A 26618-nucleotide genomic window follows, 5' to 3' on the forward strand; every position below is an offset into this window, starting at 1 on the left:
GAGTTTCTGCCAGAGCATGGACATGCAAACAGGTGATTAAGGGTTTGGCACACCTCAGGGAGGAAATATTCCAGCAGAAGTGAAGGCAGACAAGAAGGAGTCAAGGGAGGAAATATCCAAAGGAAGGAGAGGTCAAAGGTTCACAGAATGGAGGGTGAAGCCACAGAGGTGACACTGAGTGACACCTCAGGCATTGCCTTGGGGCTGGGTATGCAGACAGGCAGCAGACACTGCTCAGTGGGGTCAGGACAAGTCTCTGCCCAAGCCAGGAGAAGCAGGGAATGCAAACAGGCTCTGCCATTTCCAGGGTGCTTTTCCCTCTCCCCACTTCCTGCCCAGTTCAGATTTTCTCCTCCCAGTGCTGTTCCTGGCCAGGCTCCTGTTCAGACAGGGGAGCTGGGCTGAGGTCTGAGCTGGTGAAACCATCCTTGAGGAACACAGCTTTACCTCAGGAGGGCCTGAAGTTGTTGAGCCATTTGTTTCTCTCCCTTTTCTGGTGTGTTTCTTGTGATAAACACAAAATCACCTGGGAGGGGGCTTGAGCAGAAAAGGAGAAGGGTGGTAAATCTCACCAGGAGAGGAAACCAGTTAACATATGTGAAAATGGGAACTGGGAAGGGAAGTTTCTACTTAGTTTTACAGAGATGATGATTTTATTTAAAAATTGCATGTAGTTCCTTTTCATTTGTGGAAATCAGAAGCTGGTGGAGACTGTATGACTGGAAAGTCCTTTGGCCAGTCTCATGGTTTTGGAATGTTCCTGAAGCAAGTGAAAAGAAAACAAAATGAACTTGACAGTCTTTTTGTTATTCACATTAAAGATTAGGAAGACTGGGAGTATATTTTTGCAAGAAGAAAGCTTAATATTCTGGAGAGGTTTGTATTAATCACACTGAAGTCAAGAAAAGTTGATTTAAAAGGAAGCAGAGTCGATCGAACACAAAACTGGGGGTATTTTGTGCTCTGCTTTCATTCTGAGATGGTTTTGAGGTGCTTTTTGGCTCACTATGGGCAGTGTACACTTAGGTTGCCTGTGGTGGGTTGTTCTCTGAAGGCTGTTTCTCCTTTTCAGGGGTTTAGGTGGAGAGCTGATGAGACCAGCTGGTAAGTACCACAGCTGGGCTGGGACAGCACCAGAGGTGCCCTGAGGAATTTGGCTCTTGATGTGTTTCCAGTTCATTTTGCATGTGTTGTGTTGAATGTATAAGCAAAGTCTGCACAGTAATTAAGAAAAGATGAACTTTGGAGGCCAATCAGCAGATGAGTGCAGCAGGACATGGGGTGTCAATACACTTGGAATAAGCAATGCACTTGGAATAACTGTGTAGGAGCAGGAGATGGGTCTGGGCTCTGTGTCACACTGTGTCCTTCTGCTGTTGCACACAGTGGAGTTTTCTCAGGGTTGAACTGTCTTCCTTCAGTGATTTACTCTGATTCCTCTCCAGAAGAGATGCAATCTGAACTTTTAGACAGGAGCCATGGTGGAAATAATGATTTTATCATAACACATGTGTGCACAGAAGTGAAGCACACTGACCATATAAACAACAGTCTGTGGGGAGTGTGGCACCACAGAAAAGATGGATTTGGAAGATTGTTACAAGCTGTAAAAAGGAAGGGTGTTGCAGGAAGAGGTAGGCTGGGTGGATGAGGAAATGATGCCAACTTGGTTTCCTGCTTGTGAACTGAATGAAGGAAGTGCTGCAGAGCAGATTCCAGCTTGGAAGATCTGAAACCATCCAGACCTCGTGGGTGAAAGAGCTTCAGCACTGAGGAAGAGAAGGGGGATTGGAGTGAGATTACAGCTGTGTGACACAAAAAATGCAAGCTGAAGGAATAGGTTTTTTATGATATGTTTTAGCTTTTAAGCAGCTGAACATTTCATTGGAAGAGAAGAGGGATTGGAGCTTGCAAAAAATGCAAGCTGAAGGAATAGGTTTTTTGTGATATGTTTTAGCTTTTAAGCAGCTGAACATTTCATGGTTTTGGAGAAATACAAATGGCAGCATTTTGGCATGATACGACTGTGTAGGTGGAATGAGAGAAGAATTGAAAATGTTCCACAAATTGCCTGCATGTCTAATGAAGATGATGGTCTCAACCACAACAGAGCACAAAGAAGAGCAGAGAGCTAAGGAGGAGCCCCAAGAGACTTGGGTTTAGTCACATTGCACTTAACCTTGTCTGTGAATAAATATTAGCACAGAGAAGCTGACACACAGCACTGAGAGGATTTTGTGTGACATTGCCACAGTGAGGAGTGAGTTCAAGAGTAGGTTTGGAGCCCAGTAAGTTGATTATAAATGGAGGTGATAAGCTGTGTACAGAACCCAGAGGAAGAGCCAAAAATCAGGTTGTGGGAGGAGAGGAAAACAAAACAATGGCATTGCTTTATAGAGCACCTTCTTCTGTCCTTCCCCTCCTCTCCACCAGCTCTAAAGCAGCCAGGCAGTGACATGGAGCTGTACCAATCTCATTTATTTATACTGAGGTGAAAGATGATGGTATTTCCCAAGTGCTGAGTTTTCATTTGAACAATACAGTCAATCTGTTGGACAGAAAATTTGCAGTGTTAATCTCCATTCCCCAAAAAAGCCTCAAAACATTTTAAAAAAATACAATTCTCAAAGTGGGTTTGTAAGCATTAGAACTCTCTTAAGTTCATAGATTAAAAATAATGAGGGCTTTATTATGAAAAGGATGTGCTCATGTATTCCAAGTATCAAAGGGAAATAAAGTTGCTTCCAGTTTCATAGCTCCCAGCTGTGTGCAGTGAACAAATGCCACTCCTTGGAGGTTCAAAAACAATGTGAACAAGAAGTAGGAAAACCTGTCATGTCTATTTGAATAGTTTTTCGTGGCTGTAGTATTATCCTTGTCTCAGTTGGTTTGCTAGCACTGATGCTACACTGCCATTTCCAGGCTGTATAGCAAAGTAAAGTGGCTGATGTGTGTGTGCACACCTTGAATGGCAGAGGGGGAAAACATCCCCCAACCAAGGGATTTGCATGAATGAGAGGAATAATTCATGTCAGAGGATATTTACTGCATTTTCGTGATTTTTGTACAAATGTAATTTCCTTCCAGTTTTTAATTTCCCTTATTTTGAATATCTGTTTGTAAATATTCTTCAACTTAAAATTAATGCTAATGTAACTTTCTGTGGTTGTCTCTTCAAAATGGTTGCAATTTCTCTTTTCTGGGGTATTTATCTTGTTCTCCAACTTATTTTCTTACAGTCTGCACTTTAATTGAGAAGTTGTCACTATCAAAAATGCCATTTAGAGGAGATCCAATAATTGGTACGTCCTGTTTTAAATAACCTTCCATGACAGTGGTAACTATTTATTAAACTAAAGTATTAAGAAATTATGCCTTTCAAAGAAGGAAAATTAATGGGGTTGGGTGGTCTAACACACTAAAAAAATACCAAAAAGAGACAAATACTGCAGCAGATGCTGATGCAACTTGAAGATTTGGTTTTTAGCTGTTGACAATAAATAAAATTGATGCAGTACTTAGCATCACCAGGCATGGGCTGGTCACTTTGGACATGGTAATCCAGTCTGGAGCACCTCTACTGGGAGTCACAGCCTTGTTTACTTTGGGAAACCAAGGACAGAGGTTGATCTGTGTAATTTCTGGTCTATGGAAAAATGAAGTGGAGAATACTGGAGTTCAGAAAGTAAGAAAAGTTAAAGCTGTTTGTGTTCCTTGCTGTTCCAGGTGGTTGGCAGTGGTTGATAAATGACAGCCTAAGACATCTCACTCTTGTTTCCAGTGCTGCACGACAGCATATAAAGGTACAACCATTTCTCCTCCTTCATGTGGGCACATTAAATACAAAATCAGAAATATTTTCCTTTCCTTTGGTGGATTATCCATGGGATCTTACTGGTTCTTGAATGCATGTTTCTTAGATGTGTGAGAAGGGGTATTTTAAAAAGTGTATTTTGAATTCCTCAGGACTGCAGTGGACCTTTCTGATGAATACTTGAGCAGTTATCCCAAAGGCTGTTCTTGTCTGTACCTCTGGACAGGCTGATGGTGCTGGAAGCTGCTCCCTGGTGCCTCTGTGGTTACATTTAGAGGGGGTTTTGCTTCTGTTTTGGTGTACCTGTAATATATGTGGTTTCAGAGAACTCTTGTGAGAGTTAAAAATGCTGTGGATGATGCTCACAGGAGCTGAGGGTGTTTGGTAGCTCTGTGAGCTTTGCTGTGAGTTACCAGAGTTATTCAGGACAAGGAGCTTAAATTTTCCATTAAACTCTGCTGCAAATCCTCTCAGACTGCTCTGGTTCTGAATATTAAATCCATTGATGGATGTGTCTCATGCTGTTTTGTTTACACCACCTTAACACCTCCAGTTATTCACCTTAATTTTCCCAAGAAATCCCATGGCAGTTTGATCTCTGCTGAATTCTAAAGGCAATTTCTGTCTGCCCTGCTAGAGCTTACAGACAATCTGAATTTAACACACTGTGGTCATTGTGTTAGGTTTTAGTAATAAGATAAAAAGACATTTCAGCTATCTCACACCTCATCTTTTAAAGCTTTCCTTGGGAGACAGAGGAGAATGGAGTTGTATCTAAATCACTGCAGGAAATTAAAAAAAGAAATTTGAATTCTTAAGATATTCTTTTGTCATTAACAATTTATTCAAAGTACTGGTATGTCTTGTAACTGGAACTTCTAAAACAAAAGCTTAAAAGAATTAATTATAGGCTGTAGAGAATTTTAACTTGTTTGGTAAACATCACTTAAAGCCAGGCAGAGTGTATTTAGCAAATGGCAATTCTCACATTTCTGCTTCTGTTTTAGAGAGAAATATTTTTAAGGACAATGCTTAAAATTTTGAAAAGTAATCTTTTTTTTTTCTGACATGCAGTATTCTCTTCCAGTTTAACTTCATACATTTAAGGTGAAAAACATTTCATTTAGAAAGTGAAATATCTGAGCAATCTGTTCTGCTCCCAGGCATCCCTGCCCAGGCAGAGATTGGATAATTTGGCCTTTAAAGGTCCCTGATCTACAGCAGTTAGATAATTCTGCATATTTTGCTACTGTAATGCCTGTGGTAGTTAGAATATTGTTTAGATGAGTGCTGGTTTTCTTTCAAGTCCTTGATTTTGCATGGGGAACTTGTCTGAGGTGTCTTTGAGGGCAGAATGAATCAGCTGGGCAGGATTTCTGTGTTACACCTGAGATTTCTTGTACCTGGAGAACAGGAGTGTTAATAGGTATTATTGCTGTTAACATGAAGTGAACAATGCATAGCTTTTGTGTGCTTTCAAATTTATTACAATTTTGGGTAACATTCTATTATCAGCTGAAAAGTATAATTCAGCCATAAATTCCATTTTATTATGTATTGTACTGAACTCTGTTCTGTTACATATTCTATTCTGTGCCTTCTGAAATAGCAGCAGAGTTGTTTTGTGTTCTGTATCAGTAACTGAAACCACTCTAAAAATGAGGAGGCTCAGGTGTAGCACACAACCACTGATGCTTTTCTAAGCCAGTTAAGATTAGGACACAAGGCCTGTGATCCTGATTGTTTGGGCTTTTTTGTTTATAACCTTCAGCCCATGTTCTTTTCTGTGTTTCCCTGGGGAAATAGGGTTTGTTTCTTGTCAATCTGGCATCAGTGTATGGAAGATGAAATAATGGCTTTGTGATGCTGTGTCATCCTGGAGGTCTTTTATCTGAACTGAAAATACATTTCATTCATTACTGTTATTGTTTTAAATGCTAATTTAGCTTACTGGTCATATTGAAGGAATAATTAAAATCTGTTTTTTCCTTACTAAACCAGTATTGGGAAGAAATAATAAGAAAGGAAGTGGCATCTAAAAGGAGTTTTTTGGTTGTTTTTTTTTTTTTAATCCACTTTCTTTTTCTTTAAAAATTCTAAGATGTCAGGTGAGTAAATGCATTTCTGTGCCTTTGTTGCAGGAGTCTGCAGTGTCTGCCCTGGCTGCTCTGTGCAATGAATTTTACATCAACGAGAGGGGAGAAGCTGATCCAGCTCTGCAGGGTAATGATTCATGGTTAACCCAGAGGCACAGAATGCTGGCTGGAGCAAACTTGCACTTTGGAGGGATTGCACAGAACAAGGAGGGGCAGCGCTGGTTTAAAACAACTGAAAATTCTTCAGGAAAAAATAAGTGGCAGCTGAAAGTTGTCAGAAAAATGACAATTGGAAGTGTGGGAAATGTCTCATTTCCTACACAAATGCTGGCTTTAGACTGGAGGGGAGGAGAAGGTACCACCAAAATGAGGCAAATTTATGTTGCTTTGCTGTTCCATACTGTCAAACCAAAGATTGTGCATTTCTAAAGTCCTAAATTTTAACAAAGTGAATAATTTCCACATCCTATTTTGCTGAACTCTGCCAGAGATCATGGCTGATTTCCAGGAGAATTGCCAAGGGATAAGAAAGGGATAGGAAAGGACACCCAGAGTTCTGGTAAATGTGCATGTGAAAATCATGTGTTTGTGTTTGGATCAGCAGTACAGGAGGAGGCTTAATCTTCTCTTGGGGTGTATGAATCAGCATCTTTTTTTACACTGCTTTTCTTGTACCTGTCTTCCTTTCAAGGTTCAGATTGTATCCTGTCCATCAGAGACAAATTGCTGGATTGTACAGATAAATATTTTAACAATAGCAACATTTATATTCTTGTTTTTCTAAATATGACAGTGAACTTACATATGCTTCATAAAATATTGATTTATTTTTCTATTTTTTGCCATTATTAAGTCAGGTGACAAAATACCTATTATTTATTAGTCTTAGAGCTGTTCCCAAAATGATGTTGATATTGATCACATAAGTATTTACATGCAGTCCATGCCACAAAGGCATTAGGGCTGAACTATAAAAGCAGCCTATCCTGATATGAAAATACTTTATATAGTGCTAAATCTTTACATTTTTGTCAAAAAAAAAACCCCAACCAACCAAACCCAAACCCCAAAATGGCCCTTTCCCTGCTGGAGTTTGGCTCTGCCTGCCAGGTCCTTTGTGGGCAGCATGGGAAGATGTGATATGGTCCCAAGGCAGATAAAATCCCCACGAGCTCAGGAAAGGCTCCTGTGTGAAACCAGGACGTGCTGGGCAGGAGGAGGCAATGCTGAGTCAAAGCAAACAAACTAAAAATGAGTTGAGAAGGTGATAGGTCAGATTTTATGTAAGGATGAAGTTTCAAGTTTCTGTAAAAGTGGACTGGAAAACGCAGGCAGGTGCCCAAGTCAGGAAGGAGAAGGGATCTGCTGCAAGTGCAGGCTGCAGATGTTGCTTTACTCATTTAGACCCCTCTGGAGCCTCATGGTTTTTTCCTGGATTTGAGGCTTACTTTTCATCTGCCTTGTGCTTGAAGTGACCATGACAATGTGGCTGTGATGGTCTAGGAACACAATTAGGTCAAATTTGTAGATACAGATAAAATTTCTCATGGGACTGCCTGAAGTAGAATTGTGAAATGACAATTTTTCTCTTCTAGAAAACTCTCTGATCAGCTCTGTCTTAAGTACCCTTTTATTTGGCCTTGGCTTCACTGGACCCTGCTGCACACATGATAACAGAAGTGCAAGCATCTTTTAAAAAACAAAAAAAACCAAAAGGTGTATTTTATCTCTGTACTGATAACATGTCCAAATTTCATGCCTGTCTGTTGTGGGATTGAAATCCAGTAGTAAAAGTCCTCCCAGAGTGTGTGATGGATGTGGGTATGAGTGGAAGCTGCAGTGCAGGAGCCTTAGATAAGTCAGTTAAAGCATGTCTGGACATGATCAAGGGGATTAGGGGAAAAAAAAAAAAAAGCTTTTGGTAAAATTTAACCAGAGTTTCACTGTTTCTTGATGATTGAAATGAAAACACCAATCAAGGGTGCTTTAGCTGTTTGACATTCTGAATTTGTCCTTATAAGGCTGCAGTTTTATTGAATCACTACTTTTGCCTCTGTTTGTTTTGACCTTCTCTTAGTGTTTTCCTGTCTTAATGTGTTCTGGTTTCGTTTTGCTGACTTTCTCTTTTAATATTCTTTCAGGATGGGTTGTGTGGAATTAATATTGTAGGCACTTCATAGGCCCTGTTGGTTTATGAAGCTGAAGGCTCTTAGAAGAATATTAGCATTTGCATTACACTTTGCACCATAATTACTGAGTGGTTATAAGTAAAGAGCTGTTTTTTGCTCATTGCTGTGTCATTTGGCTAAAAAGTCAAATTTACATCACTCAGAGTGGAGACTGTCACAGCCTCACTGTTCAAGATCTTCTTGCTGTCACAGCCAACACTGCATCTTCCTATGGCCTCAGGACTCTTAACAGCCTGGTGGTTTGGAAAGTTTGAAATAAGTGTGCTTATCTGGAGGTGTTGCTCAGCTCTGGCCAGGGAGCTGGGCTGCTGATGGGAGGGATGAGCTGGGACCTGCCCATTGCATTGGGCTTTAAAAAACACTCATGAATTATGATGAATGGGGAGTTTCTTATGGCAACTCTTCTTTCTTCCTCTAGCAAATATTGCTCAACCATTTAAACCTTAGATTACAATAAGCACTGGCACAATTATGTAATCTTCCCAGGATCTCTGCTTCTTGTTCTTTCAGGATTAAAAAGTGTCTGTGCAGTAACAGGATTGATAAGGATTGATAAGGATTGATAAGGATTGATAAGACCACCTTGCTCCTGTCTGAATCAGAGCTGTGTTTATTGCAGCTGGCTTGGAGAAGCTTTTCTGGAGTACTTTGGTTTTCTTTGCATTTTACAGGAGAGCTTAATGTGAAAAATTGGGAAAAGGAAGTACTGGCTGTAAGTCTGAGATAAAGACTGCAGCAGCAGTGGGAACCTGTTCCTGACTTTTCCTCTTTTTATTTTTTCTTACACCCTCATTTTCTCCTTGATATCACTTTACATGTTTGCTGAGGCTCCTTTTTCCATGCCCAGCTGGGTTTATTCTGTGTTTATTCTTGTGCCTCTTGACTCTGCTGCTGTTTTAGGGTCACTGTCCCCACTGTGTCCTGTGCCAGCACACAGAACCAAAGGGGGCATTTCTTCTTGAGCTTTCTCCCCCAAAACACCCAGCTTCATTTATGAAAAATGATCTGAAGTTCTATCACTACTCAGGTATGATCTGTGTGTGTGCTAAAAGAGGACTCCAGTCAGGAGTTTTCTGAGGGAAAACTGTTAAAATAACTGACATTCACAAACCTGGAGATCTCCTGCCTAACACTGAACACTTATCCAGTGATAAAAAATGGAGACCTAGAAATATAAAAGGAACTTGCTCCCCTGTGCTTAGCCAGAAATTTGTGCTTGTATTTATTAGTTGCATGTCTAAAACTTGATAACTCTTTGAGAAGTTTGTCTTTTCTCTCTCTGAAGTAATAGGCTTAATACAAATACAAAGTCAGATTTTTAGAGAGAAGATATGAATTCATTCATGTAAAAGTGAGCATCTTAAATTTTTAATCCATTTCCTGTAGAAAATTAAGTTGTTCAATATTTTACTTTAACAAATTACGAAATTTTCCAGCTGCTTTGTTTAGGGCATCTTTTCCTTATTTTCTTTCTTTAGCCAAATATGAAATTCTAATGATGTGGTGGTTGCTTTTCACTCTGCAAATGTGTTTTTTCCAGATGAGCTGGTGACACAGTACGTTTCAGAACTACAAAACACAGAGGAAATGATTCGTTGTGGCTTTTCACGAGCTCTTGGGGCCCTTCCAAGATTTGTGCTGAAGGGCAGGCTCCAGCAGGTGAGAAAATGGGATCATTGTAATGAATGAGTGAAACCTGTGACAGTAATCAAATAAATAATAATGATCTTAATTAAAGGTCTTTGTCAAAGGGTTTGAATGCTAATGTGCAGAAAATCATCATGAGTTGAGCTTGCCATAGTTTCTGATAATTAATGTTTAGTCCTGCTTTACTGGTGTTAATGGAAAGCCAGAGGTTGGATTAACCCTTTGCTATGGGACATTGGCCCAGGGGTAGAGAGGAGAGGGGGAAGAGAGATTTGCTGCAGGGATTGAACTGAAAACCCCTGGAGAAACTGAGATATGAAGCCACAAAGTGCAATAGAAATGTAGATTCAGAATATAGATTTTAGCTGTTAGTAGAAACTTATACCTAAGGGCCTTGAGTATCTAAAAAGCTGCAGCAGACTTTTGCCCTTGGGCACAATTCTCCCACAGAAGTGGTATTTCTATAAAGTTACCCTGCCCCAAAATGTAAACTTAGCCTGTTGTTCACGTTTTTTACATATATTGTTCCCATAAACAAGAAGAACTGACAGAAATACATACGAATTTCTGAGTAATATTCTAGTGATGTTGTGTAAACTCTTACAGGCCTCTCCTGGTGAGAATCCAAACTCTGCTGCCTGCTTGGTTCTTACATACAGGATTGCACTCATTTTACCATGATATCTAAATTTAACGTAGTAAAAAATACTTCGGGTTTATGTATCTCAATCTTTGTATTTTTTTCAGGTTTTGGAAGGTCTAAAAAAAGTTACAGCAATTTCCCCTGAAGATGTGAGCTTTGCTGAAGCCAGGAGAGATGCCTTAATAGCAGTTGCAAAGTATGTTTCTCACCCCTGCTTGTGTCTAATCTTAAATCATTGTGTAGAAGCTTTCTCCTGTTCGTTCTGCTGGGAGCATGAGTCTTGAAATCAGTTGCAGTCACACACAACTTACCTGCATATCCATTGCTCACTTTATTTTTGATTCAGGGAATTACCACACACCTGACTATGGACTTCAGCTCTGATAGTGCTGTCAGGTTTTTATCAGTTAACTGATTACCTAGAGTGTATTTTAATGTTTGCCTTTCTCATGGGCTGCAATTTAATGAGCTTTACTGAGGAGGAAGAATATGTGTTTTTTCCACAGTCTTAAAAAGATTGAATTGATTTAAAGAAATTGTGTCTTTTATTTAAAATAATATTTTCTATGTTAAATGTCACAGAGCAGTGAATAGTATACATTAATATTTTATGCTCTTAAAGTGTTATACTGTTAAAAACCCTGTGTCTTCAAGGTAAAGAAGTTTAATAGCAGGTTCAATGCACATTGTGTTGGCCCTTTGCTCTTCTTGGTAACTTCATTTTAAGGAGAGTTCAGAGACTGACAGAGACTGAAGCAAGCTCCTTTTTGTAGTGTTGTAGAAGGGAAAACCTACTTCCCTCTGAGATCTTAGCTTTGAACCCAAAACACTGCTCAGAACTCCTCAGCTCAAATTCAGCACAGAAATATTCCTCATTCCACCTGTAGTGGACATCACAGGTGCTGAGAATTTTGTTAACCAACATAACAAAGCTTGATGTTCATTACCTCCCATCCTTTCTTTTCCTCTTTTTTTGAAGGGTTTGCCAGACAGTGGGCGTGAAGGGAGATGGATCCCAGCAGGAATTTGTGTGCAGGGATAACGTTGATCAGATTTATGCCACGCTGCTCACCGGTGTCACCGACTACACCACCGACAGCCGGGGTGACGTTGGAGGATGGTAAGGTGGGGTAAAATCCAGGGCCAGCTCTGGTGTCCAGTGAACAGCTGATGTGTTTTCAAAACCTCTTAGAAACAGGAGCTCCAAGCCTTTGGAGATTTGAGCCTAGGTAGGAGTTAGGAGTGCACAGCAGGAAGGGAAGTAGAAAGTGAGGCTGACAAGTTTTGGTTGTCCTTGCTCAGAAATTGGGAATATGGGGACTGATGTGTTCAAAGTGAATTAAGCCTTTTTCTGGTTCTGTGGGTGACATTAGTTCGTTTTAGGGAATACCAGGAATGTATTCAGTTGCAAAACAGGGATTTAAAGCATTACTTATCTTTATTTGAAACACCACATGTGGTCCTGCCTGATCTCTCCTGCTGCACGTTGCTGTTGTGGGGATTTTTTGCCAGGAGAGGGAGCAGCTGCATAACGTGTTGAGAGGGATAAAACCTCTCAGTTGTCCTGCAGCATCACCAAATCTTTTGTGAGTTTAGGGTTTCCATGATTTCAGGTATGGGACTGCAAGAATAAATCATAAGTCTATAGAAATATGTCTGCTGATATGAAATCTGTAGCATAGGTAAATTAATAAATTTAATAACTTAATAAAATTAGTAAGATCTTAGTCATATTGAGTCTAAAGCAGTCTTACTTTCATGGCATTCCTCAGTCTTCAAGTTCCCCCCAATACACAAAGAAGATTCAGTGTGTGTCCCTGCATTCCTCTGAATGCTCTGTGTTCCTTCATAGCAGTGATCTGGAAAGGCAGTTCCAAAATCCCTGACTGTAGGGGCTCGTGTCCTTCTTTGGGTTTGTGTTTCATTTCCAAGAAGCTCTAGCTGGGGATGTGTCAGCACCTACTGATTGGAAGTTCCTGCCAGCTTTGAATGGGAGAGATCATGAAGAGTTCATGTTATTCATGCCATCCTGTAGAATTACACAGCATGGAAATATGGGTCTTACAAACCAAACATGTCAGGGTGCTTTTCTGCACATATTTATGAGCAAAATGTGCCCAGCCTGAGGTAGTACTTGTTAATAAAAAAAAATTTAAATTATCCTAATTCAGGAACAAGTCCAGTATCTGCAGATTTAAAATACTTTTGATGCTGTGTAGAAGCCTCAGAGCAGTAACACCATGGACAAGCCATGAACTCTGTAAATGAATGTGATAGAGTCATTTTAGTTGTCTTTTATTTATTGGCAGTTGATTTTGAATAAAATGCTGGTGCTTTGAGCACCAGATAATTATTTTTTTTTGAGCTTCTTTGGGCAATTCCAGCCACAATCAAGTCAAGAAATTGTAAATCAGAGGGGGAAGGGGGTTCCTTTCTCATGGCAAACTCTTGGCTGCTGAAGGCTTTTGTGGCCTCTCAAATATCAGTGCTTTCTCATTCTGTTTCTTCTAAACCAGTGAATAAGATGGAAAGATATGGAGAGAAATGCTGTTTCTCTGAGAGACTTTGTCTTTTTTGTGTAATTTTTGTCTTTCTTTAATAGAGTCGTGGGAAAGTTTCACCAACTTCACTCTGCATATGCAAACTTTACCTTTCTTTTGACAGATTGTTTGCTGGGACATGTCTGATCTGTCTACAGGTGGTAGACATGAATATCTAAGTCAGATATGATACAAAAAACTAGTAAAACATAACCTTGATGAAAGACTGCCAGACTTGTTTTAAGCTGCTTTGGAAAAAATGATGTAATTTACCTTTTTTACCATTATAACAGATGTCCCACCCAGTTTTAGATTGCACCTGCAACTGTTTACAAGTTGTTTTGGAAGTCAGCATGGGGAGTATTTCTTCTCATGGAAGGCTGCTGGGCCTTTTCAAATATTTATTTTTTCTTTTTTTAAAAATTACTACTGAGAAAGGATAACATTACTCTGAGTTACTAATGCTGGGCCTGCTCTTGTGCAGGGTCATGAGGTATTGCCCTTTTCTTAAGAAAGGAACCACTTTTAAAAACTCATGGATTGACAAGATATGGTTTAAAGCAGCCATACTGATGATTTTTTAAATTTTAATTACACTTTTTTAAGAATTGTATGTAGACATTTTGAAGGGAGCAGGTCATTATCTAGATAAGACTCACTTCAAGCATAATTTAGTGTTACTTTGGTCAAATTTTTCGTGAAATTAATTATTATTTAGCATAGAGATTTAAGCCACTCTGAGTCACAACTTGTTTTTAATGTTGGAAATATTAAGCTTGAAAATTTCCAAGAATGTGACAGTGTTAACAGTGTTCAACATCTGACTGTCAAAATGTGGGTTGGCCTTTTCAGAAAATAATTTGAAGCAGACAGAGCACTTAAGTTTGAATATATCTACTTGCACATGAAATATTACTCATCATTATCAGTTTTAACCTTCTTAAAATAAAGAATAAGCCTGGTGACATGTGGCTGGAATGAAAACCAGGCTGGTGAGGCAGGGGCACTGCTGGACCCTCAGTGCAAGGGGAGCTTTGTTTCCCAGGATGGGACTGGGGGGGACACTCCTTGTCCTCCCAAAACATGGGAGCTGCTCTCAGAGGTCATTGCTTTTGTTATTGTGAATTTGTGCTGGTGTCTTGACCCAGCTGATGAAATTGAAGCTGTGTTTATTGAACTAGGTGCTGCTGCAGCTCCTGTGATCTGTCTGTGTCTCCTCAGGGTGCGTGAAGCTGCCATGACCAGCCTGATGGAGGTGACCCTGCTGCTGGTGCAGAACGAGGCAGAGCTGATTCATTCCAACATGTATGTGCTGTCCTGTCCTGTGCCAGCTCCTAGAGCTCCATCCAGCCTGCAGGATGCAGTGCTGGGGCACTGTGCTCCTCTTCATGGGGTGTGACAGAACTTCGGCAGAAGTGCACCAAGCCCACGCACATGGGGAGGATGTTACATCTGCTTTTCACAGGGAAAACCTTGGGAGAACGTGGGTGGCAATCCCACCTTGGAAATGCAGCACAGCTGTGGGATTTGGGCTAAACCTGCCACCTCTGTGCTGCTTCCCAGCAGTGCTCACTGAAATAGAAAGCAAACCTGCCTGCTTGTCCAGAGTGTCACATCATTAATTTGGAATGTGATCAGATGTGAGCATGAGTTTGGATTTGTTTCTTTGCAGAATTATTAGTAAGGAAATAAAGAAAAATAATTTACACTGAGCTCCTGATTTTGAATTTCATGATATGGTACTCCTAATAATAAAAGAATTCATGAAAAGTACCATGTTTTAAACATAGCTTGAGCTGCAGTAAAACTTTCCTAATAGTAGTATTGGTGTGTAGACAGAGTGTGCCAGTGGTTAGGTGGACATATACATGGTTTGGGATTTAATTAAAAACCCCCAAATGTTGAAGGACACCTAGAAGCAAAGCACTGGATTCTCTAAGAATACACTGCTCACTAGGGCCCATTTTCAGGGGCTTCCTCCTCTTCATTTATTTATACACAGATTGTCCACATGGAGCTGAGAAAAGCATTCCTGCCAGCTGGATCCCATTTTGTAAATATTCTGGGCCTTGGTGTAAGTGAAGGAATTCTAGCTGGTTTTACTGTCATTAGTGGCCCTTTCTGAAGGGTAAAGGGCCTTGTGGGACACAGTACTGTAGCTGTAAGTTTAGTTGTGAGCATAAACAAAATAGGATATTGTTCAAAACCAACTAGAATTGAAGAAGTGATGCATGAGATGTAGGAGAGGCCTTGTCCTCTGCTGCATGGGCAGTTTTCTACTTCAAAATGTGCTTTTCTCAAAGTTCTGCTCCATTTCCATCTGAAATGTAGCAGTTCAGCCAAGCCATAAATCACTTTGTTATGTTTTTGGATGAAGGGTGGGGCAGTATCTATAAAAGGTGCATAAAATACTCTGTAACATTAACGTCATTAATTTTTGGTTTTTGGTTGATTGATCTGTGGAAGATAAAGCCTCAAGATTCTATCACCATGTGAGTGTCTTAAATCACTTGTGTGTTCATTCTGAAGAGTTAAACCAGAATACTTTTCCTAGCAGGATCATTCTGATTCATTTAATTGAAACAATTTAAATCTAAATACACGTTCTACTGCTTAAATTTTCTGATTAATTGCTTTCTTCTTTATAGCTGCAAGCAGATTATGTGCTGGCTGGCTCAACAGTCAGCTGAAAAAATAGATAAATTCCGAGCTCATGCAGGATCTGTGTTCCTTACTCTTTTGCACTTTGACCATCCTCCAGTTCCACACATCCCTCACAGAGAAGAGCTAGAGAGGATATTTCCAAGGTAAGGAAAAGGAAATTTCCAAGGTAAGGTATTGAAAAATACCCTAAAGCAATGAAAGTAAAAGATAAATGCACACAGTTTCACCTAAACCAAGCAACCTGATGTAAGTTTTGTGCCCAATATGTGTATGGAGGAATATTTGGTGTTGTCAGGGTTTCATTGAATTGTCCTATGAATATGCATGAACATGTTTTTTTCCTCAGCTGGAAAACATTGATCATAATGAGAGTTTTTAATGAATTGTATTATTTTAACCAAGCTCTAGTTGCAGTAGTTTTCAAAGATGGACTTTCTCCTTAAAGCAAGAGTGAGAGCAACTCACTCCTGAGTTCTGGTTATGATACCTGATGGGTGTGAGGAGCATCCAGCTCTGTGTTTGGGGGATCCTCAGCTCTGGCTGTGAGGCTGCTGATCATCAGCATCGTCGGGCTGGGAGGGTGTGTTGGCTTTCCTGGGATAGGTCTGTCCTTGGATCAGCTGTTGAGTAGCTGGGGGTGGGAGAGAGCACAGAATAAAACTGCAGAAAGGAACTTGTTTTCTGAATGTAGGCAAAAATGCCTGGGCAAAGGAAACTGCAGTTCACATCTTCCCTGGATCAGAACAAGGATTTGGAGATTCCCTCAATTTACTGGCAGTGGCTGAAGCTTTGATTTGTATTTTCCCCATCTGCTCAAAGACCAGTGTTTGATTTGATACCTAGGTAATTCAGAGACCTTCCTCACTGGTGTGGAGGAGCAGTGTGAGGAGAAGAAGAGCAGTGCACCCACCCAAGATGATTGTTTCCCTTCCCGTTCCAGGTGGGAGAAGGAGTCGCTGAACTGGAACGCGGCGTCGGAGGCGTTCCCTCGGATCACGCAGCTCCTGGGGCTGCCAGCCTACCGGTACCACGTGCTGCTGGGGCTCTCTGTGTCCGTGGGGGGGCTCACAGAGACCACGGTGAGCCCCCGCTTGGCTTTCCTTCCAAAGTGTCGTTCTCTTGACTTGCTGAGTGTCAGTTTTCGGCTTCTTTTTTCTGCTTCTGCTGAGGTCGGGTTGAAGGCATTGAGACAGCAGTTCGTGTTCAGGCTTAGATGATTTTTACAGTCTCACAGCAGTCAGTTCTTCATTAACAAGGCACAAAAATGGATAACTATCCCTTGTTGCAAGGTCTTTTAAGGCTAAACTATCCAATTAAGAAACGAGACCTAAACTATTTCCCTTTTAACCCAGTAACTGATCACTCAAAGCCCTCAATGAGGACCTTTCTGTCCAATTACAAAATACCACCCAAACCCATGAAGAAGAAGGTGAAGAAGAACAAGGAAGCCTTCTCCAGAGCCTCAGGTCAAATGCAGTGTTCTCCTGGGAGTCAGAGCCTGTCAGCACAGAAAGTCTGAAATTCTCAGCATCCAGGACTCCAGCAGCTGAGCGTGCAGGAACAAGGAGTGAGGGTGCTTTGTTTGGGTCCCAGCCCCACAAATGCCAGCCCTGTGCTGGCTCTCCCAGCTGGGATCAGAGGCAGAGCCCCTCAGCTCTTTGTTCTTCTCCAGTGAGGTGAAAGCCAGTTCATTTGTCACCTGATGCAAGGTGTTGGCTGGTAGTTGTCAATAGGTGTTAACAGTATGCACAGCTTTCTTTTTTTAATTATTTTTGATACATTTTCTACTAAGACACCAGTGAGATGTCAGAAGTTCCATTGGGAAGAAATGTCATTCAGATGTCTGTCTAAATCCTCTGGGCTTTGCAATCCTTATTTCATTCTTCTGGCATGAAGAATTTCTTTATCACTGACTTTGGCAGTCTGCTAAGCTGCCAGATTTTTCCCTGCTTATAGTTTTAGTGTATCCTTCTGTCCTTGTATTACAACTTGAATTGGTAGTTTCAGAATTCTTGGTTTCCAGGTATTTGGCTTAAAACATTTTTTAATTTGTTGTAGCCAAAGATGTAAAATATAAGGAGACAATATTGGGGGTGAGGACATGGTTCAGTATGACACCACAGAGGAATATCAGAGCAGTAACAGAATATTTTGGACTGTCAGTTGAGTCTTTAAATCCCAATGGGCCTGTAACAGGAGGAGGCTGTGAGTCAGTACCCCAACAGTGGTTAAGAGTGTTTCTAATTAAGATTTCCATCTCCAATTAAGAAAACCAGAAGAAAAGTGCTGGGAAACAGAGTTTTTGTGTAGGGGGAGCAGCTCCTGCTGGGTCACAGCAAGAAGGAGTTAAAATCACCTGGAGCTTGTCTCCCATGCCTTCCCCTTGTCAGTCACAACTTGCCCAAGTGATTTTTTTTTGCCTGGTGTGGGTTCTGCTCTTGGGAGTGAGAGATGTCTGTGGGCCTTTGGGTCTGGAGGAGCAGAGAATTCAGTGTCTGTGCAGTCTCTTGTGCTTAAACCAATCCTGAGCATTTTAATGTTTCTAAAATGGCAACTAATTATATGGCAAGGGCTATTTTAAAACTTTGAAAACATGTGTGTGTTGGTTTGTGACAGTAATTATCAGATAGACAATGTAACTCTTAACAGATTTCTTTAATAGCAAACATGCACATGAAATTCAGCTTTCAGTCAAGCACAGTTAATTATAGGAGGCTCCACCAAAACCAGAGTTATTTGTCTTAAGTAAAAAAAGGAGGAAAGTTTTGGAGAAACAGACATTTTGGCTGCTAGCTGGGGTCAGAGGAAAATTCTTATTCAATATTTTAATTTTTTTTTAAACTCCTGGTTGCATTTAGTTCTGAAAAGTTGGGACAGTTCAGTTACATGCAGCTCCCTTCCCTTGTTACCATCTGACAGTGTGTTAAGGGAAACCTTCTGCAGTGTTCTCAAACTGTGAGTGTGAAATGTTGACTTTTCTGTGACCCTCCAGTTTTCTTTAACACTGAAGGCTCGTTCTGGCTAAAATATTCTCCAGGGCTTTAGAAAGAAGATGAGCTAATTCTCTCTTGAGTCAGCTGGAAAGGCAAGGGAGGGCATTTACACTTGGGAGTGTATGTGTGTGGTGAATTAATATCTAAAATGTGATATAGAAATTAGAATTGATGTGTTTTTACAATGACTGGTATTCAAACTACTCTGTCAAAGCCTGTAGCATTCTTTGCTCAATATCCAGAGACTGATTTAAAACATTTATAGAAAATTTTAAGAACAATCCTATTAAATCCATATGAAAGAAGCAGCTTTTTAGAATTGTGGATAGGGGAAAAAGATTATTGGAATACGTGTTCTTGCAGTAATGTGTGTGTTCTTGTGACTCTCTTCCCTCTCTCACTTCAAAAATATCTGTGCACGTACACACATGGGCATGGAAGTCAGAAAGAAGATTCTGGTATATACTGCAGGATAATCTGAGTTCAAATGTCAGTTTGTCTTTTACTCATCCCAGGGAATCCACAGGAGAAAGGCTCTGTTGTAATTCCGTGGTCAGTGGCAGTTTGGCTGCAGCTAAAATTGCTCTGCAGTATATTTAGCAAGAGTAGCTCTTTGTTTGCCTTTTTAAAGAGATTTTCTGCAATGAGCCATGTGGGGTCTCTGAAGTGTTCTGGTGGCAGTGGGGCTGCTGGAAGAATTGCAGCTCAGGCATTGGAAGTAATCTGGAAAAACAGAAGATGTCATTCCCTGTGGGATTTGGCACTCTGCTCCATCACCATGGTTCAAAGGGCACTTTCTCTGTGTAAAAGAATCTTCTAATTATACATCTGGCCCACAGTGATGCATATTTCTTATGGCTGCATAAAACCCCTCAGTCTGTGGAGATCAGATGTACAATGCTGGTCTTTCTCCAGTGCACAAACCCTGCAGTTGCAGGAGTCAGGATATAATTTTGATATAATTTCATTACTGTTGAACTACATTACATTCTAAATTTTGTTGAAGCACAGACTGTCCTGTGATTCCCTTTCCCCCTAAAGAGTAAAAATTGCATTTTAAAATGGTATAGAAATTGTAAGTAAAGCCTTCCAGAAAAAAACCAGCATATTCTGAACTCTTAAAGTTCTCAGGCAGTACCAGGGCTGTGTCAGATCTCACAAACAAAAATATTGGGATGATAGCAGTATTCTAAAACATCTGGTTACCAGGACAAATTGTATGCAAATCAATGCATATTTGGTGGAAGAAAGAGGCCCAAAATCCTCTTTTCTTGGTTGAGAGTTCTTGAGCAAAATACACTTGAGAATAATTCCAGGCATTCTTTTTTTAGAGAGAAAAATAGTGTGAATTATGATATTGCTGCTTCGTGTCAGGTATCAGTGCTGCAAAGTACAAACCAGAGCCCTGATGTGGATCAGGTGTCTGAATCACTGATGGGTGGCTGAGATTTTGGAGGTAACAGATGCTCTGTTACAAACTGGATGCTTCAGCTAATTCTTTTTGACCATATCAGTCCTCAAAACTGGTTTTAGAAGTGCTGTAGCTCTGTTCTGCAAAGCTGGCTGGGAGCAGTTTGATGAAGGTTTGTGTGGAAGCACCCCAGGCACCTGCCCAGGGCTGCAGGTGCCTCTCTGCTGCTGCAGCTGCACTTGCTCCTCGCTGTGCCCTGCTTCTGGAGGCTGGATCTTCTGGACTTGAGTTCTCTTGGTGCCTGGTGAAGGCTGAGCTGGAGCAGAGGCTGGACTGAGCTAAAGGATAAAGCAGGGATTTATGAAAAGGATCTCCTCCATGGATGCACCTTGGGCAGCACAAGAGCCCAGCCAGGGCTGCACCCAAGATGAACCCAAATGGTCCCAAAATGCACGAGCGCTCACGGGGTCTCTCCCTGGGATCAGCTCTGCTCCATGTGCACATTGCAGTTCAGTGTCCAATTCCAGCTTTAGGTTATGGTGTCACATCCTCCTTGTTTTTTTCTCTTCAGTCCAACATTGTTTATGCTCTTGGGCTGAGATTTGGATCATTTGGTCCCCAGCTAGAGCAGGAATTGTTTTGTCTCCCTGCTCTGTGCACAGAGCTCACCATCCCCTGACATGAAGCTCAGACCCCACACTAAAGCAGCACAGAATCTGAAACATATAAAGGTTAAAAGCTGAGGCATCACTTTGACTCACCAGGTGCAGGGTGCCTTTGAGCTCTGTTCTCTGCACTGTGCATCTCCTGCCCCTGCAGGATCTGCTCTTGCCCTCAGTGTTGGGGCAGTCACGCCTTGGCAAACCCTGATTTTGCTGTTTCATAAGAACAAGGTCATTCACAGGCCTCCTCTTAAATTTCTGTCCAAAGTTGTCCCAGTTCCAGCCCATTAACCTCCTAATTTCCTTCCCCAGCCCTTGTGGAACCCCAGGGAAAGGTAAATGTCACACGTTTGATGTAGTGTGAATTTGTGTTCTGCATAGAGGAGGAAGACATTTGGAAATATTCTTCTCTGCAAATACTCAGGAGCAGTTAAGGTTTCAGCTCAGATACTGAGGCTGGGACAAAAGGAGCTCACCTGAGGAGGAAGTAAAGATTTAACCTGTTCATGTTATGTTGTTGTGCTGGAGTTTCTGCCATAATTGGGAAAATGCCCCATTTTTCAATCTCCCAAGCAGTTACATGATGGATTATCCACACCTGTATTTTTGTATTGTTTAATTACTTGTGCTGTCCTCATTCTCCAGTGTTTCTGATATCCTGCTGCTCTGCCTTGGCTTGGCACAGCTCTGGAGCACTCCACCTGCAGCTGTGCTTGTTGCCCTTTACTTTCATGCACTTTCTTGCCTTTTCAAGTCATTTGGATCTGCAGAGAAAGCACTGAGTCATTCAACTTCCTTAAAAAAAATGGTGTGAGATCTCTGAGGTAGTTTAAGAGACAAAAGAAATAGGAGAGAAAATGACACCACCTAAAATTTTTTTTCTGAGATAGGATTTCCTCTGCTTGTTGTTATCTCTGCTTTTGGAAGGTGTAAAGACAAAATATTTCTTTATTTATAATAGTCTTAAATGCACAGATTGTTTTAAAGAGTAGTATATAATAATTCAGCAAGTTTTGAATTTTCAGGAAATCTCTCTTACAGTTATACATCCTGTGAAGACCTTTCAGTGTCAGGACCCAGTTCATTCTGGGCACACTGGGACACACACCAGTGCTGCTTCTGGAGTGTGAAAGAACCACGCTGGGTTCAGTTCAGTGCAGCTGCCTTGTACAGATTTCACTGTGATTTGGCTGTCATTCTGAAACTCAGAATAACTGAATAATTTCTCCAAATTGCTTGACCTTTTTAAAGAAATATTTCTTTCACTGCCCAGGATGTTTCAGTACAGAACAAAGTGTTAAGGCCTCAGACTCTGCTGCTTCCCAGGTTTGCAGGCTGAAGCTTTGGGAAAATAGTTCAGAGTTTTGAGCCAAGGCTAAATTGTTTCTTGTTCTTGGGTACGGATGCACCCATAGATGTTACTGGTATGAGCTTTGTTAGATAAAATGTTTAAATAGAGATTCCTCTCATTTGCTTGTGGGAAGACACTTGAGGCGTTTCTCATCCTCATCCAATATTTTATTTTCTTTCCTTGATGAAATGGTCAGGCCTCTGAGGAAGAGGGGATTCCCACAGAGGCTGTGCCTGCTCCCCTGCCACAGCAGGTCTGGGAGGGAGCAGCTGGCCTGGCAAGCACCGTGGCTCCTGGAGATCATGGAAACAGGGAGTGGTTTGGGCTGGAAGGACCCTTAAAATTTATCCTGTGCCACCCCCTGCCATGGGCAGGGACACCTTCCACCATCCCAGGCTGCTCCAAGCCCTGTCCAGCCTGGCCTTGGACATTCCAGGGGTCCAGGGGCAGCCACAACTGCTCTGGGCATCCTGTGCCAGGGCCTCAGCACCCTCCCAGAGAAGAATTTCTTCCCAATCTCCCATCCAGACTGGGGAGCTGTTGAGTGCTGCTGCTGCAGCCCGTGATGGTTCATGGCCAGTGTGACCCCAGGGACTGTGTCCAGCTGAGCCTTGAGCAGCAGCACTGACCCCTCCTCTGCCATCCTGCTGAGCTGGCTGGGTGGATTAATGCAGTTAAACCAGCAGTCAGTATTTCTTTCTGAGCTGTGTGTAATTTTTAACCTGATTTTGCTGGTGCTCTGTGTGGCCCAAGAGCTTGTCTGCATGGTTCCGTTCCATCAGCTGTTTCGTAAATACTCCTTGGTGAAGTCCTGGTGTGCTCCTTCACCTTCAGAGTCGTTGCAGTTTTATTCCCTGAAGTGAGGCAGGATAATCAAAATGGTTTGAGGATTTTTATTTTGAGAGAAAGACAACAATGAGCCTTTAACGTGGTCTTTCGTGAAAGAGCGGCCAACTTAAGTTTGCTGAGGAAATGTTTGCCAACTTAAAAATGAAAAAAACTCAGAAGTTTGCCAGCTTAAAAAGGAAAAACGCCCCAACTTTCCTTGGAAATGGGTTAGTGCAGGTAAAATAGCCACGGTGTGATGGTGCTGGTGCTGGTTTGTGCCCGTGGCTGCTGCTGGGGGTGTTGCCAGTGCAGCTGCGCTCAGCCGGGAGGGCAGCACAGTCCTGCAGCCCCTCCTGGTGTGGCAGTGCCTTTTCCTGTCCTTCACTGGACGTTCCTCCTGTTGCAGCTCAGATACTCTGCCCAGAGCCTGTTTGACTACATGAAGAAGATCCAGAGTGACCCCAGTGCTTTGGAGAGTTTTTGTGAGACGCTGCTGAAGGTCTTTGAGGACAACCTGCACAACGACCGGTAATGCTTGTCCTTGCCTGTTTTCCCTTTAACCCTTCTTCCCTTTCCTTCCCTTTTTTCCCTTTCCTTTTGGAAGTCAGATGTATGGCACATCTAGTGAATGCCCAAGGCTCATGAATTTGCTTTCATAGAGGTGTTTGGTACAGCAGGACCTGTGGTAAAATATGTAACCAAGGAGTGATGGCAAAATATTTTGCACATTCACGTTTTTAAATCATAGAAGATTGCAGGGGACTCAAAGCTCATCCCATTCCAGTCCCCTGTCAAGGGCAGGGACACCTTCCACTATCCCAGGTTGCTCCAAGCCCCATCCAACGTGGCCTTGGGCACTTCCAAGGATGGGGCAGCCCCAGCTTCTCTGGGCAATCTGTGCCAGGGCCTCCCCACCCTCACAGGGAAGAATTTCTTCCTAATTTCCCATCCAAACCTTCTCTTTTTCAGCTTGGAGCCACCTTGTTCTGTCACTCTTGTATTTTTGTTTTGTTTCTTGTCTCAAGTGTTGAAAACATGGTTATGGTTATTCCAGCTGACAAGTGTTGGTTCATGTGGTGCTGTAACTTCTGATAGTCAGTGGAATACATTGTTCATATTCTAGAAAACAGATTTATGTTTTCTGGTACTGTCAGTTGTGTTTTCAGGACCCTGCAAATGTAAAGCAGGGGTGTTGTTAATTAGTTTTTTTCTTTTTGGCTGGGAGGGAATGTCCCTGTTTAGCCAACACACACAAGAGCAACCCTCCTCTGTGTAAACCAGAGTTCTAATTTATCTGTTGTAGGTATGTAGGAAGTTTCCTCCTTTGCTTCTGATTAAAAATAGTATGTATCTGTATGCCAAGAAGTGTATTTACCTTGTTGAATCATTTTCTTTCCTCAGGGTGTCTGTACCTCTGCTGACAATGCTGGACCAGATGCTGGCAAATGGCTGTTTTGATATGTTCACTGAGCAGGAGAAGTGAGTTTGGTTTATTTCCCACTGTGCATCAGGGCTCCTCAACGCCCTGGGTGCTGCTCTGGGGGTGAACAGGGCTCCAAGTGTGATATTGCAATGCTTTAACTTTCCTCAGGTGGGACAAACAGCCTTGAAAGGTCTTGGTAAAATCTCTTGTCTGTGTAGAAGTTTGTTACTTGTTCCCTGTTTGACAAGCCAGGACATTAATCAAATGCAATTTGCATGTTTCACCTGGGATTCTTGGACCACTATCAGATGCATTCTTCATTTTCCAGGTTCATAAATCCCTGCTGGTTGGAGCACATTCCTGGGTGTGCTGGGAGCCTTGGGCACTGGCAGTGTCCCTGTGTGGGGCTGCAGAACCCTCTGTGCCTACAAGCTGTGGCCCCCCAGTCCCACTGCTTTGGATAATGTGAATATCTCCAAAGATGTTAATTAAGATTCTAATAATAATAAAAAAGGCATTTCCCAGCTCTTCCACCCTGAGCTCAGTGCTGTGGAAAGTGTTCAGTTTAGGAACAGATGAACGTGAGTGAGATATTCCAGTGTGAAATCGTGGGGCTTTGCAGATGTTTCAGAAAAGCTTAATTTTAATTTCAGTAATATTAAAATCTGTTCCACAAGCTCTCCCAGGCAGCATCTTGGCACATCTGCAGGTATTTACACAGTGGTGCAATGTAGATCCTGCAAGCACAGATACTACATTGGGAACTTGTTGATTCAAGAACTGCTCACAGCAGATAAATCAGAAAAGCCTTCATCATTCTGAAAGTTTTGATTGAGCCCACTCTTGTCTTGAAGTGTGGTTTAGATAATATTTCTTAAATTGAACTTGGCAGTCTCTGTTTGAATGAGAATTTAAAGTGAGTCAAAGACAGCTGGAGTGAATATTACTTGTTCAGTTTGATAATTGTGCCAGTGATCTGGGGCTTCCACACAGGCTCCAGCCATCCCTGCTGGGGAAGGTGAGAGATTATGGGTGGAAATTCCAGTCAAAGTCTTGTGTCCCAGGTCACTGAACAGAAACCAAGTGGTAGCAGCAATGCCTTTGCTGTGTGAGTGACTCAGACTCAACCCTGCAGAGCATTGTGGTGCTTTGTGTAAAAGACCTGAAATAAAATCCAGGGCTGTTATGGGGGAGAAAGATTTTGAAGCTCATCCAGATGTATTTGCCTCCAGTTTGATGATGAAACCAAAAAAGAAAATGAATAATGAAGCAGCCAAGTGGATCCTGCTGCTGTCAAGGGAGTGAAAGGCTGGCCTGGAGTGCAGAGCCCAGGGAGGGCAGAGCAGTGGGGAGGTGGCAGACAGTTAAAAGATGGAGAGTTCAGTTCCTGCATGTGTCAGATTTTGGGAATGTAGGTGCCTCGTGGTGCAGAGCAGGCCATGGTGAGTTACTGTGGCACTTCCCAGGGAGCCAGGTGAATCCCAGGGCTCTGCCATGCTCTGTGTGTGGATCAACACACGATGGGGGAGCCCCAAATTCCCTTGCATGCAATGTTTGCATTTTGTTACTCTGGTGAGTCCTTTGGGTGTAGTCAGGGATGGATCCACTGATCCTCCTCCAAGGCCTGCCTGCCCCTGCTGTTGGATGCCACCTGCTCCTTTTTGGGCAGAAAAGCCTGACTTTGGGCCTGGTCTCTGGAGTGGAACCATTTACTCCCTTTCCAGAGCAGCCTCCATAAAAATGTGTAAGAACAACACAGGGTGGGTTCTCACACATTTTTGTGTGGGAAAATGGAGACCCTGTTTGGTGGCATGGAAAGGCCACATGTGCCTGCAGTGTCAGGTGGTTTTATGTAGAGTGTGCCTGAAATACAAGTTGAGATACAAGCATGTATGTCATGTATTTTTCCTTGGGATGTTCAGCTCCCATTTAATTTCCTTCCCTCATTATTTTTTTTACCATGTTGGGCTGAATGGAGTTTTAGCAAGGGAATTGGCATGTAGGATGTCTGGCATCAGGATATACCTAAACCAGCCACCAAATAGGCAACTGTTGCATTGTAAAAAAGTGTTTGCAAATGCATTTTGAAGTTTGAAATGGAAACTGTGTGCTCTCGCACACATTTATTTTCTAATAAAGCATCCACAGTCCTGAATGGTTAATATCCAACAGTGCTTAATTTAACCAGGATTAGGAGCAGGATCAGTTTGACCCTTGTGAGTGCTCCAGTTAAAACCAGTTGCCACAGGGTGTCACTCCTGCCCTGCACAGGTGGAACCCACCAGGCATTTTCCTGCCTTCTCGCACCCTGCAGCTTGTACAGTTTGGAATATAAAGCTCAGCATTTCTGGTGTGGT

General features: G+C 42.0%; 1 protein-coding gene across 4 annotated transcripts in view; it reads left to right on the forward strand.

Annotated features, from left to right (window-relative positions):
* Window positions 1-26618, forward strand: part of TBCD (tubulin folding cofactor D) — a 114506-nt gene that overhangs the window by 79341 nt on the left and 8547 nt on the right. For 3 of the 4 annotated variants that reach the window (XM_041459439.1, XM_041459441.1, XM_041459438.1), the window contains exons 24-35: window positions 1073-1104; window positions 3240-3302; window positions 3727-3803; window positions 5956-6037; window positions 9640-9758; window positions 10494-10585; window positions 11369-11509; window positions 14151-14234; window positions 15578-15736; window positions 16534-16672; window positions 23245-23366; window positions 24240-24317. In XM_041459439.1, the coding sequence (XP_041315373.1) occupies window positions 1073-1104; window positions 3240-3302; window positions 3727-3803; window positions 5956-6037; window positions 9640-9758; window positions 10494-10585; window positions 11369-11509; window positions 14151-14234; window positions 15578-15736; window positions 16534-16672; window positions 23245-23366; window positions 24240-24317 (1188 nt within the window). The remainder of the gene's footprint in view (window positions 1-1072; window positions 1105-3239; window positions 3303-3726; window positions 3804-5955; window positions 6038-9639; window positions 9759-10493; window positions 10586-11368; window positions 11510-14150; window positions 14235-15577; window positions 15737-16533; window positions 16673-23244; window positions 23367-24239; window positions 24318-26618) is intronic. The other variant, XM_041459440.1, reaches the window with a different exon arrangement.

Source organism: Pyrgilauda ruficollis, unplaced genomic scaffold, assembly GCF_017590135.1.
Source record: "Pyrgilauda ruficollis isolate IOZ18807 unplaced genomic scaffold, ASM1759013v1 scaffold136, whole genome shotgun sequence".
In the NCBI taxonomy this organism is placed as follows: Eukaryota; Metazoa; Chordata; class Aves; order Passeriformes; family Passeridae; genus Pyrgilauda; species Pyrgilauda ruficollis.